At 41.7% G+C, this 13035-nt stretch overlaps 1 protein-coding gene across 4 annotated transcripts in view; it reads right to left on the bottom strand.

Annotated features, from left to right (window-relative positions):
* DIPK1C (divergent protein kinase domain 1C) overlaps positions 1 to 12178 on the bottom strand; it is a 29173-nt gene extending 16995 nt beyond the window's left edge. Inside the window, exons 1-2 of one of the 4 annotated variants that reach the window (XM_069094954.1) lie at positions 10740 to 12178; positions 442 to 1125 (exon numbers count right to left, since the gene is read on the bottom strand). In XM_069094954.1, coding sequence (XP_068951055.1) covers positions 442 to 1125; positions 10740 to 10922 — 867 coding nt within the window. In that variant the 5' untranslated portion in view covers positions 10923 to 12178. The remainder of the gene's footprint in view (positions 1 to 441; positions 1126 to 10739) is intronic. The other 3 variants (XM_069094955.1, XM_069094956.1, XM_069094953.1) reach the window with 3 other exon arrangements.
* Positions 12179 to 13035: the final 857 nt, after the last annotated feature.

The raw sequence follows: 13035 nt of genomic DNA on the forward strand, positions 1-13035 counted from the left end.
CTGCCTCTCTGCAACTTCTACCCATAGCTCTTGGTTTTGTCACCTCAGTCCAAACATAGCAAGTCTAATCTTTCTTCCACGAAACAGCCATTAAATTACTAGAACACAGTTATCATGTCCCCCCTGAATCTTTTCCTCTGTGATTCTGTATAAATGGAGAGTGTTCAGAGGACAACCAAGATGTTGCAGGGCCTTGAGATCATGTCATGAGGTCACAGAAGAACATTCATTCTGGAAAATAGAAAACTGAGGGGGTGGAGGATGGGGGTGATGGTTATGATTCTATAGGAGATTCTAGGATGGAACTCTTACCAGATCAAGTGGGAGGGAGGTATTCATGGGGCTTTTACTAAACCCAGAACTCTAGAACTCAAACAATCAGTCATTAGAGCCCATGGTTTCTTCTGCTTTATTTATTCATCCCTCCCTGGAAGCACTTACTGTGAAGTCACTCCTTATGGCAAAGTTTTCTGGCTTGATATCACAGAGGTGAAGGCGATGGGAGAAGTCATTATCAAAATGCTTTACCATGTCCAGGAAGCTGAGCGCAATGTTGTTAATGGCCTTTGCCTGACCCTGGTCGCTCACAAGGGGGATGCCAGAGGCCTCCTCCAGGGGAAAAAGTGTTCTGTGTCGGGGATGTCCAGCAGCAAGGTATTCTACTGCATAGAAGTGGCCACAGGAGCCCAGCACCTGCAGGACATGGCGGCTGAAGTCTTGTAGAAGGCTGAAGTAGATATACTCTTCCTGCTGAAGCAGTGACCACATGCTGGCCACCTGGACCTTCCAGCGAGGCCCCCTTCTCCCTGACCACAAAGGCCCCATGGTGCTATTGGAGATTTCTAGACCCAGGGCACTCTTGACCTCTATGGCTACCATTAGGAGGAGCTCTTCCTCAGGGAAGTCTTTGCTACCTTCCACTTCCTTATCCAACAAGTCAAGAGGTTGGAAGCTGGAGAAGGTCTCTTTCTTCGATTTTAAGACAACAGGCTGGCCACGCCAAGTGGCCTGAAGAACCTTCTTGCCCCTCTCATAGTAAAGGCAACGCTGGTACACCAGCTTGCCAGCCACACACAGGTCTTCACAAAGGTCTCCCATCAGCATGCCCCCTTGGTAGTCATGACACTGAAGTGAAGGAATGGGAAAGTTAGTCACAATAAAGATGATTCTGGAAAACCTGTTCTGCTCTGAACTTCAATTACCTATTCTCCCCCTAGATATTTTTTTAAAGCATTAATCTGCTAACCTACATTTACCGAACATTTACTATGTGCTCAGTACTATGCTAGTGCTATGGGAGGTACTGAAGGAGAGTAAGAGATGGTCCCTGTCCTCAAGGGACTTAAGTTCCTTGAAGAACTCCCCATCTAGTGGAGGAGAGAAAACTAACACATATAAGACAACAGGCAATATGGGACAATATATAATCCAGGTAATGAGATGAAAGGAAGACTTACCTTTTCATATTTATCTTGTTCTTTAATAAAGAACTATATCCATGGGAATGAAAAAAGCTGGTATTCTAGGTGGAACTTTACAACTAGCTAGTTGTATAATCATTGAATGAGAAAGATGAAAACTTCTCAGCCCATAAGTTTTGTGGGAGCAAGCCAGAATTTTGGTTTCACCCTTCCCCCCCTCTTTACTACTACCACATCAACATTAGGCTTCCTTCAAGGGTCTTTTGACCTCCACCCTTGTTTTATCAGCATTAGGCCCCTTCAGGAGTTTTTGACCGCCACTTTTTCTTGTGACTTTTTTCCCTCCCTTGCTTTAGCGGCTACCAAATAAGAACATGAACAATACCTTGGCTCCCTGTCCTGCCTCCCAGCCAACAGGAGATAGTGGCAGGCTCTTTTGTTATCCACCATTGTGTTAGATTTTGCACCTAAACTAAGAGCTCACCTCCTAGCGAATGGGAGAAGGGACAATGGATGGGGAGAGGGGCTTGACTGTGTTAGGGTATAAATTCTTGTTCTGTCTTTTGTAATACACCTCATTCTGCTGGTTCATAGTGGTGGAAAGGACGCCCTCTTCTCATGAGAACTGAATAAACTTCCTGTTCCTTCCTCAAGATACCTCTGACTTTTAATTTTTCTGGGCAGGGGATTTTTGGGGTCCCCGTACCTACCCCCATACCTGACACACCATGAACAAATCACTTAAATTCTATGGTCCTCAATTTCTTTATTTATAAAATAAGGGGGGCAGCTAGGTGGCACAGTGAATAGAGCACCCACCCTGGAATCAGGAGGACGTGAGTTCAAATTCATCTTCAGACAACTGACACACTAACCATGTGACCTTGGGCAAGTCACTTAATCCCAATTGCCTTGCCTTCCTCCCTCCAAAAAAAAATAAAATAAAATAAGGGGAGTTGCTAGGTTCTGTTTAGTTCTAAAGTCCCAATGGGCATAAATATGGTCTTTATAGACTTTTAGAACTAAGGTATCATCTAACTTTTAGATTCTATGAAAATCTATCATCCTGAGCCCATCCTGAGAATTGTGTGCATAGTCTGTAAGGAGACTGTAGGAGTTCAGACAAGAAGAGCAACAAAGTGAGCTGGTTTAATCATAGAGAAGAGCTTTTTGAAGCTGTCTCAAAGATGGGGAAAGATCTGGTTGGAAGAAAGAGTGTGAGAAAGAGGATAATGAGAGATATGGGAAGGGGCCAGAACAACAATGTAAGGTAGAACACTGTGTGTTCAGGGCACACCTATTAGTCTGAGGATTCTAGACATCAGGCGTTTCTTCAAAACTCCAGGTACCCTTGGGGAGTCACCAATGAAAAGGAGTGATTGTGATCATCCCCAAACAGTCACTGGTCTGAAGGACTACCCTATTCAGTGAGTCAATAAACATAAGCACTGATTATGTTCCAGACACTGTGCTAAAGAAAGAGAAGAGTCTCTGCCCTCAAGGAGCTTACGATCTAATATCAAGGAGTTCCCAAGCTAATGAGATCCAGATCCAATCAGAGATCTGAAAGGGGTAAGATGGTCAGGAAGATAAAATTAACAGCTGAGTGGCAGATAGACCAGAGTGGGAAAAGATGAGTGTAAGGGTTATGGGATTTAAAGATCTCCCATGCCCCATGGACGTGCTGACATAGCAGAGCAAGAGAAAGTGAAAAGCCGAGCTAACGGTCCTGCGGTTGGCAGTTGCCTTTTTTTTTTTTTTTGAGTTAGGACTCCGGCTGAGCACTGCCAGGGGCCGGAGCTGCTGGGAGCGCTCTTCCAGGACGCTGGGTGGTTGCTGTGAGTGGGGAGAGGAGGACCTTTGCCTGAGGTAGCCTGTTCTGTTTTAAAGGCTTGAAAATGTGGGTGCTTTCTACTTTATCTACCTGTGCCAATATCATAACTACTCTGATGGCTTTCACTTTCTGGTTTTGGGACTCAGTCTTTTGGTATCTTAATAAATTTTCTAGTTTATTTCCCCAAATGGCAAACCTGACGTATTTCGTGATGGATAATTATATCAGCATATTTGTAATCTCTATAGGCATTGTGAATATGGCATTGCTGATACAATGAGTCAGGGAGATCAACCATCAGGCTATCACAGTAGTCCAGTCATGGTGTGATGAAGGTCTGAACCATGGTAGTGGTAGTGATAGAAGAGAAAAGGGAATGCATACAAGATGTTACAAGGGTAAAATCAATAGGACTTAGCAACAGACTGAATATGGGGGGAGGAGCATCAAGAGAGAAAGTGAGGAGTCAAGTATCACACCTATCCTGTAAGTCTGGAGAATTGGGGAAATGGTGGTGCCCTCCACAAGTAATAGGGAGGTCTGAAAAGCTGGATAAGGACCCGAGGGAAAAGACAATCAGTTCAGTTTTGAAAATGCTGAGCTTAAGAGGTCTACAAGATGTCCAGATCAAGATGTCCAATAGGCAATTAGAGACATAAGATTAGAGGATGAGAGAAGTTAGGGCTGGACAAATAGCTCTGAGAATCATTTGCATAGAGATGATAATTGAATCCATAAGAGCTGTTAAGATCACCAAGCAAAATAATACAGAATGAGAAGAGAAGAGGGGCCAAGAGTGAAACCCAGATGACCCCAGCATATGCATATAGAGGAATTTTTATTGGCAAGAAGGATCCCCTCTTCATAGGAGACAGGGAGAAGGAAGAGCTAGTGGCAGAAGATGTCTATGTATTGTATAACAAAGAAAAGAGAGAAGAGAGAGCTCTTAAGAACTATGAGAGGTTTAGATAAACCACCATGGAGAGTGGGATAGTGGGGGAAAAAGTGGCGTAAGGCAAAAGGGTTTGGGTTTTTTTTTTAAATAATAATAGAATGGTGTTCCAGGGAGCAGAGAAGTCAGTATAAAAAGAATGTAGAAGTGCTATTGAGGTGAATGGGGACAAGACATCATCAGAGCAAGGAATGGGAGCAAGAAAGGAATTTTCATCTCGACAGCGACTGAATGACAGCAATAAGGAGAGGAAAAAAAATGGTAGTTTATTAACCATAGGATGGGGAAATATCATGTGTCGAGGGGTCTCCAAGTAATGTGATAATGTAGGTAGCTGTCACACATCAGGGAAGAAGAGAGGTGTTTGGGTTCCTAGGTCAATAACCACCTGAGTGTTTAGATCTTCCGGGGCCTGAGAACTCAAATTCTATTTACTCCCTAAAACTATGATCCTATATCTCTTCTCTTTTCATAGCGAACCCCTAAAAAAAGTTATCTACACTTATTGCCTCCATTTCCTCAATGTCTGTTCACCTCTTAATCCCTTGCAATCTGGCTTCCAAATTTATTTTCTGTGGAAACTGCTCTCTTCAAAAGTTACCAACAACCCCTTATCTCCTAAATCAAGTGTCTTTCCTCAGTTCTCATCTAACTTCAGATAATATAGTAATAATAAGAGTTACCATTTATGAAGCACCTACTGTATTCTAGGATTATGCTAAGTACTTTACAAGTACTATTTCATTTGATCCTCACAACAACCGGGAGGGTGAGTGTAGCTGATATTATTATTCCCATTTTACAATTAAGGAAACTGAGGCAATCAGGTTAAGTGGCTTGCCCAGGTTCACACAGTTAAGTGTCTGAAGCCACATTTGAACTCAGGTCTTCCCGAATCCAGGCCCAGCACTCTATCTACTGGGCTGCATGATTCTTACTTCTCCTTCACCTTGTTTATACAAGTAGTTGCCAGGTCTCACCAACAGTTTTTGCATTTCTCTTGTTCATGCCCTTCTTCCAACTCACATAGCCACTACTCTAGTTCTAGAGCTTACTATGTATTCCCTAGACCATGGTAATAGACTCATAATTGGCTTCCCTGTTTATAGTCTTTCCTCTCTCCAATCAGTCTAACACACAGCTGCCAAACTGATATTCCTAAAATAGGAACGACCACATAATTTCCCTGCTTGAAAAGCTTCAGTGGTACAATGTTGTCTCCAGGGCAAATTACAGACTCCTCAGCTTGGTATCTGAAGTATTCCATGAACTGGCTTCCATGGACCTTTCTTGGTTTGCTTCATATTACCTCCTGTCACTCATTCTTAGTTCCAGTCAATCTGGACTAGCAGCTCTGTCCTGATTAGCATTCCATCTCTATGCCAATCAAAATCCCCAGGCCTGAAATGCATTGCCCAGCACCTGTTGTACCTCTATTCCAGCAAGTAGAACCCAAGAAAAGTGAACATTGGTTTAGGCTACATTATTAAAAATGAATTTCTAACATAGATGACTATACTGGACTGAAGAAAAAGCCAGCCATGCAAAAGGGAAGTTAGGTTTTCCTAATTCTGTAGACAGTATAAAAGAAAGCATTTTTTAAAAAGTAATTTTTAAAATGCCAGATGAAATGGCAGGATGAAATATTCTCCATTATTAGCTGGGGTTTTCATTATTAAAAGGACCAGAAATCCAGTAGCAAAGCTATTCTTGCTGGGATTTTTTCTTTCTTTTTTCTTCTTAAGCTTTGCTTATTACCATGGCCCAGCATCTGCCAGCATTATAAATTATCAACCATGGCATAACATTTGTTAGCCTACCTTTGCCTCCAGCCACAGTTGACAGAAAAAGCAGGGTCCTGGAAACCTTATAGATAAAGGGAGGAGAATCTAACATATTCCCTGCTGTTAGGGTGTGGACTGAAAAGCAGAAGAGAAAGGAGTGATGTACTGAAACTTGGAAAAGCACAAGCCCCAAAAAAGAGGACCACTCTCTTTTGGAACAATTCCAATTGTTCCTAAATTACAGCCTAGAATCTGAGAACTGGAAGAAACCTTAGAGCTCACTTAGTGAAAACTTGGTTGTTTTACAAGTGAGAAAACTGAAGCTCAGGGAGGTTGAGGGACTTATCCAGTTACATCAGAGAGTTTGTAGAAGAGCTGGGACTAAGTTCTAGATTTATAAAAATAGGAATTCTGATTTATAGCTATACAGGGGTTCTAGATTTATAAAAATAACAACAAGCATTGATTAAGTGTACCAACAGCTAAGTGGCACAATGGCTAGGGCGTCAGGAAGACCAGAGTTCAAATCTGGCCTCAGACACTTCCTAGCTGTGTGACCCTGGGCAAGTCATATAACCCTGTTTGCTTCAGTTTCCTCATTTATAAAATGAGCTGTAGAAGGAAATGGCAAACCACTCCAGTATCTTTGCCAAGAAATGCCTCAAAATGAGGTCACAAAGACCAACAGAAACAAACGTGCAAAACACTGTGTGTGGAGACACAAAGACAAAATGAAATGATTGCTGATTGCTGTCCTCTAAGAACTTACATTCCCCTGAATTATCAACTGGAAGGGACAAAAGAATTCATCTAGTCCAACCCCCTCATTTTATAGACAAAGACACTGGTCCAGTAACTCACCCAAAGTCACTCAGATAATAAGGGCAGAGCCAGGATTTAAAGCTGTAAACTTAGTGCTTCTAACTGTTGCTCTGTTCTTCAGGATTTGTTTAGCCCCAGCATGGAAGTATTGTCTCACTTGACATTAAGTTCCATACAAGACTAAAACTCCAAATAAAAATTTTCTACCTCACAGGATTGTTGTGAAAATCAAATGAGATCATGTATTTAAAGCTCTTTTTAAACCCAAAGGCATTCCATTAATGTCAGCTATTTTTGTTATCATAAACGTTTCTTAATCATCTTCATGTCCCCTTAGTCATATCTTACAATATATATCACTTTTAGGTCCACAAAGCCTGTTGTGTTATTTCATTTAACCCAAGCATTGTTGTTGTTGCTCAGTCACATCTGACTTTTCATGGTTCCATTTGGGGTTTTCTTGAAAAAGATACTAGAGTGGTTTGCCATTTCCTTCTCTAGCTCATTTTACAGATGAGGAAACTGATGCAAACAGGGTGATATGACTTGCCCAGGGTCACAGAGCTAGGAAATGTCTGAGGCCAGATTTGAACTCATGAAGATGAGTCTTCCTGACTCCAGGGCCAGGACTCTATCCACTATACCTAGTCGCCCTATAAGCATTATAATTCCTATTTAACAAATGAGGAAGTGGAAGCTGTAAGAGATTAGGTGACTTGCTCATGGTCACATAAACAAGATCAGAGCTTGAACTCAAAACCCAGACCTTTGACCCCAAATCCAGTGCTCTCTTCACTGAAGACCTTGCTGATTTCCTGTGTGCTTTGTCTATGCTAGCTAATTAATATTTGCTGAATAGAATTAAATAATGGGTGGGAAGGAGCTTCCCTAGTCCATTTCATTTACTCTCTAATTTTTCTTTTTGCCTATTAAGGCACACCTACAGGCCTCTGTTTATCCTACTACCATGCTTAGTAATCCTACAGTCATATTCTCCTCCACAAGCTCCTCTAAGAAATAGCACCTGCAGCGCTTGTTACAGTCAGCATACAAGGAGAGATTTCCCACTAAGAGACGTTTATCATAATTCTTTTGGGCTCAGTCAGTAGGGCTGTTGCTTATGCGCTGTTGTGTTCAGAGGGAAAGCTAATGAGAATCTGGAGGCCAGTCAGAAAAATAACAACCACTTTTATTATGAAGTGGAAGAGCTAAGCTGAGCTGAATTGAAAACTGCTTGGGGAGCCAAGAAACTGAGAGATTCAATCTATGGGGTCCACAGAAGCTATAACTACCTAACTCTTCTGGGTTTTTGGATGATCGGAGGGGAGGATATCACATCTTACAGTAACTGAAAACCATTTAAAAGAAACTCTAATCTATGTGTATCTTGACTAAAGACATGTGTAGTATTCCCATGAGCAAAAACAGCATGAGAGAGTGGAATAGGATGTAATAGGAATAAATGATACCTTATGAGAACCAACTAATACAAACAGTACTGCCCAACTAACTTGGGTTTAAAAGTCTGTTCAGGGGAGAGGAAGTCTGTCTGTCTTCTTTGAATCTGTGTCAAATAAATTCTGGGGAAGGTAACACTGGTATTTTAGAACTGCCTATTGGCAGTGGGGAATATGTAGCACCTCAGAAGGCAGAGAACTGACCTTTTCAGCTCTATGTCAGACCAGAGCTAAAAAAAAAAATCCAATAGGGCTGCCATTTAAGATAAATTGATAGAGCTCCTGAGCATAATTAGTCTTCATTTATTACATGGAAGTCTGGAAAATTAATGATTATCAATTACTTGCTTTCATAATGGATTATTTAATGTCCATTAGGCTTCATTCCACTCAGCCACACACTTAAAAAAATCTCAAACTTTTTTATTTTTATTTTTCAAAAGCAGTTTCAGACAGAGTCTTTTTGTTTAGTGGTGTAAAGAAACTGACTAGGGAGGAAAGCTAAGAATGAAGGAATGAAAAAAATGTCTGTAAAAAAAATGTCTGTAAAAAAAAAAAAGTCTGTAAAAGTGAAGAGAAAATTGTGAATGGAATAAGAAAATGAGTGTGGATAAAGTTTGGGGAAACTCTTAGGACCTCAGCACAAAGAAATTTACAAATCAAAAGGGAAGAACTATGTAAACAATAATGAGCATTTCATCAACATATGACTGGTTCATCAGGTCTAACTCAATTTGGGAATGTTATTTGTTTAATCTGAGCATTTTCATACATAATTTGTTTCCTTCATTTCCCCCCATTAATTGTATGTATGTATACATTCTTATGAATATTTTATCCCCAAAGAATTGTTTCCATATTTTGGTGAGGAAGAAAACAAAATTGCACTCGTGGGCTGAAATTTCAATTTATTTCTTAAAGTTTATGGGGCAGAAAAAGGAAAAAAGTGATAGTTCATAAGGTCAATGCTTACACATTCACTTTTCTGAAGCGAATATTCACTCAACAAATACTTAGACAATAGATGTCACTATCTCCTCTACCTTTCTTTTTAAAGGGTCTATTCCTTCATTTCATTGTCCTTTTATTTGCTTAATATTCTGAATAAAATGGAAGGAATAAGAAAGTTCTAACATTTTGGATCAGCCAAAGATGAAATCTTGTTTTATGGCAACTACGGATTTCTGTGCTGCCAGAAGATGCCAGTTTTAACTAATTGTGTCACCTTTTCTACTATATCTTTTTAATCCATTAGAAGATGCTTTAATTGTTTAGTCTAAGCACTTAAGCTCTCTATCTTATTTAATTGACAGTAACTGCTGTATAAAAAGAGAAAAGGAAACAAAAGGGGTTTGGGAAGGAAGAGCTTTCCGGGGCCATTCCCTTTATTCTACTCTAGCCTTTTTGCCTTGTTACAAAGCAATCAGACTCTTAGCCCTTGTTCTCTGAAACTCACAAAGCCTCCAATAGTGATGATTGGTCTGAAGTACTTCGTGTGCCCCTTACTTGGCTGGAGAAATCATCTGAAGGTCAAATTTAATGGATTGTGGGAGAAAAATAGCAGTTGGAAGGGAGGACAAATGGTGGATGGAGGCTGAATATGGTTGAATTTCTAAAAAGAAAAAGAAAGCAAGCAAGAAGGAAAAAGATTCATTACAAATATATCACTTCAAAGTTATGAACTTCTTTGCCTGTTCTATACTATTGTAAGTGACTAGGCACTCCACCTTATTTTGGCTTGCATACTAATGAAGTTTTCATGAGACTTGGGCACAAATCTTTGGCATTTACTAGATGGGTGACTATGGCCAATTCAATGCACCTCAGTTTCCTTATCTATAAAATGGGTGCTAACTCATATTTTTTATGAAAAGCAATATGCAAACTTTAAAGATTATTGAAATATGCGTCTTAATTATTAGGGGGAACTGCCAATTACTAGAGATAGGAAATTCTTTTGAATAGGCTTATCAGATCCAGGTTTAAAATGATGGCAGGCAAGCTTAAAGAAAAAGAGGAATTTGTAACCTCCCTTTGTCACACACAAGTACACATTATGTCTGTATTCAAATAAAGACAGTTGTGTCCACACGTGCTTTCCAATATGTGTATGTGTGAATGGGATGTGTGTTCCTTATATACTCTATGAAAATCAGAAACAAGAGCCCTCTTTGAGGAGTGTGGTATCCTATTTCCTCCCCCTTGATGGGTCAGAGTAAAGTGAGATATAGGCGCTCCTGGAGATGAAAGGGATAGAACTGAGTCCAAAGTCAAAAAGCCAAAGCCCTCATTCCCCAGGTCTCACGTTCAGTAGATCCCCACCTGGTGGCTAGCCCTTTCTCCCAATTATTTCATCCCGAAAGCACTCGCGCTCCCTGGAGAGGGAGGCAGGTAGTGGGCAAAGTGAATGGGTGCAGAGGGGAAGAGAGGTGGAAGATAGGGACAGGACAGGGTCAGGACAGGACATACCAGCCCAGCCAGGATCCTCCGGCTCTTTTCGTCTGTGCACCGCTCAGAAAAGACGCTCCTGTGGACTTGGAGAAAAAGTGTGGCCACTAACACCCAGCAAACGGTCCAGAAGAGAACGAAGAAGAGGATGCAGCGTCTACCAAGCTTCCACCTCAGTCTCCGGATGCCCATCGGGACCTTCATTATGCACCGTCGGTGCCTCCCCTCTTCTCTTTCACTCCTTCCCACTTTAGCGGGTCTCCAGGCACCGTGCCCAGGGGGCCAAAGATTCCGGGAGAGCCATTAGGAGCCAGGGATACTAGCCCCCGCTCAGCGATTTCCCAGCTGCAGCCCCAGGGCTCAGCAGGAGGGGAGCGAGAGTTGGGTGCATCTGCCAAAATGCAAGCCCCTGAGGTGCCTGATTGGCCTGGTCTATAGGAAGTGACTGGGGGTACCCACGGTGCACTTGGAGACCCGGCTGCCGTAGAAGTGGAGGCAGCAGTAGCATCTCCGCAGGCTGGGGCTGGATGCTGTTCTTCCTTGGAGCCTCCAGGGTATAGGGAGAGTCCTGCGGCTTTGCACTTTCCAGCCAACTCTCCCGCCCTTGTACAAGGATTCTCTCTCTCTCTCTCTCCCCCCCTCTTTCTTCTTCCATTTCTGTCTTCCTCTTTCCCTCTCTTCCTCCCTTTCCTTCTCCGTCTTTTTCCTCCCTCTTTTAAACTCTCCCCATCTCTCTCTCTCTTACATCTTTCCTTTCTTCTATTCCTTCTCTCTCCTTCCCTCTCTTTTCTTTCTCCTTCTTTTCCTATTCCTCCTTTTTTCCCCCCTTCCTTCCTCCCAATATACACGCTTTCCCTCTCCTCTTTCCATCCCTCCCTTCCCCCAATCCTCCAAAAGACCGCAATCTCCTTTGGAATTGAAGCCACATCGTTTTTTCTTTTGACTACAGCTTTCATTAGGGACGTCTTCTACAGTAGTTACGAGACAAGTTTTTCTTTTCATAGTCCTGCGCACTCTCCGCCATCCCTATGCCGTCTACCTCCTCTTCCTGTCATGACTTTTCACTAAGATCCAATGGAGAATAGGAGAAAAGCAGGAACTTCTGGGTCCTGGACTCATCTCTCTGCTTTAACCTTGCTGTATCTCTCGAGAGGTAGCAGCCCTGACCAATATGGAGAAATGTGATCTCAGGCTTTCCGAGCTTCTAGGAGAAAACAGAGTTCTTTAGGAATGGAATGATTCTCCGCTTTGAGCAGGGATGGGAGTCTGCGTGGGGAGAAGGACCAGGGCTGTCGGAAAAGAATATTGTAATCATTCTCGCGCTAGCATCACTATGGGTTATTTTTCTGAAACTAAGAGGCTGTATATGCTGTAATATTTATTACACTTAGCCTACCAGGGGACAGGCGGGGTAGCATTTATTTAAAATTATATTCACCTCTGTTATAGAAACTCGTGCTTTCCCTTTAAAATCCCAACAGTTGTAAGGCAGGCACCTCAGTGACGGAGAATTGACCCAAACTAAGACGCAATACTCAGTATTAGAAATGACCCAGCCTCTCCTTAACCAATGTGCCCTCCCTCTCCCTAAATATCTCTTCCTAAAGTAATGTGATTGGGTTTAAAGGGGCAATCCGCCCTGAGTGGTACTGGTGAATAATAACAGAGAGATGGAAAAAGTTACCAAAAAAGCCTGGAACTAGGGAAGTGAAGAAAACAGTTTCCTTCAGAAGGGGCCTCAAAGCTAAAGTATTCATCACCAGACTGCCTGTACTGTACCATATTTAGCCTTTTGGTCCACAAAGGTCTGCCAGCAACATCAGCTTCTGTAGAATTGCAAAGTTATATCCAGGGGAGACAAAGTCCTTTGGCTATTCTGCAGAATTGAGAAAGCCCGGTCTTGAAGTATTTCCTTCGTGGAAATATTTAGAATGATAATGGAATAATGATATTTGGAAATATTTCAATAATGCCTGAAGAGCTTCATTTTGATCTGGAGATCTCAAAAGCTATGCCAGAGTACCTACACTGAAATCAAAGATCTTTGTATAGACACTCCTTTGGCATAAGCAATAAGACACCTGTAAAATTTCCAATGATTGAGATGTCACTTTCACTGCCAAGACACTCCTTAGAGTTTAGTGCTTGTCTATATTTCCTTTATCTACCAGAATCACTAGTGTAATTTTATTTTACCTTTAAGTCACAGTTGTGACTCTTCAAAAATTTATTTATTGAATTAAAATGAGTAATTTCTAAACAAGGTGAGGGCCTCTAGGGAGAAACCATTAAATAAAAGCAAAAGAAACATGCAATG

This window comes from Petaurus breviceps, unplaced genomic scaffold (genome assembly GCF_028583685.1).
Source record: "Petaurus breviceps papuanus isolate PSGF00001 unplaced genomic scaffold, PetGlider_PUasm1.0 224, whole genome shotgun sequence".
Classification (NCBI taxonomy): Eukaryota; Metazoa; Chordata; class Mammalia; order Diprotodontia; family Petauridae; genus Petaurus; species Petaurus breviceps.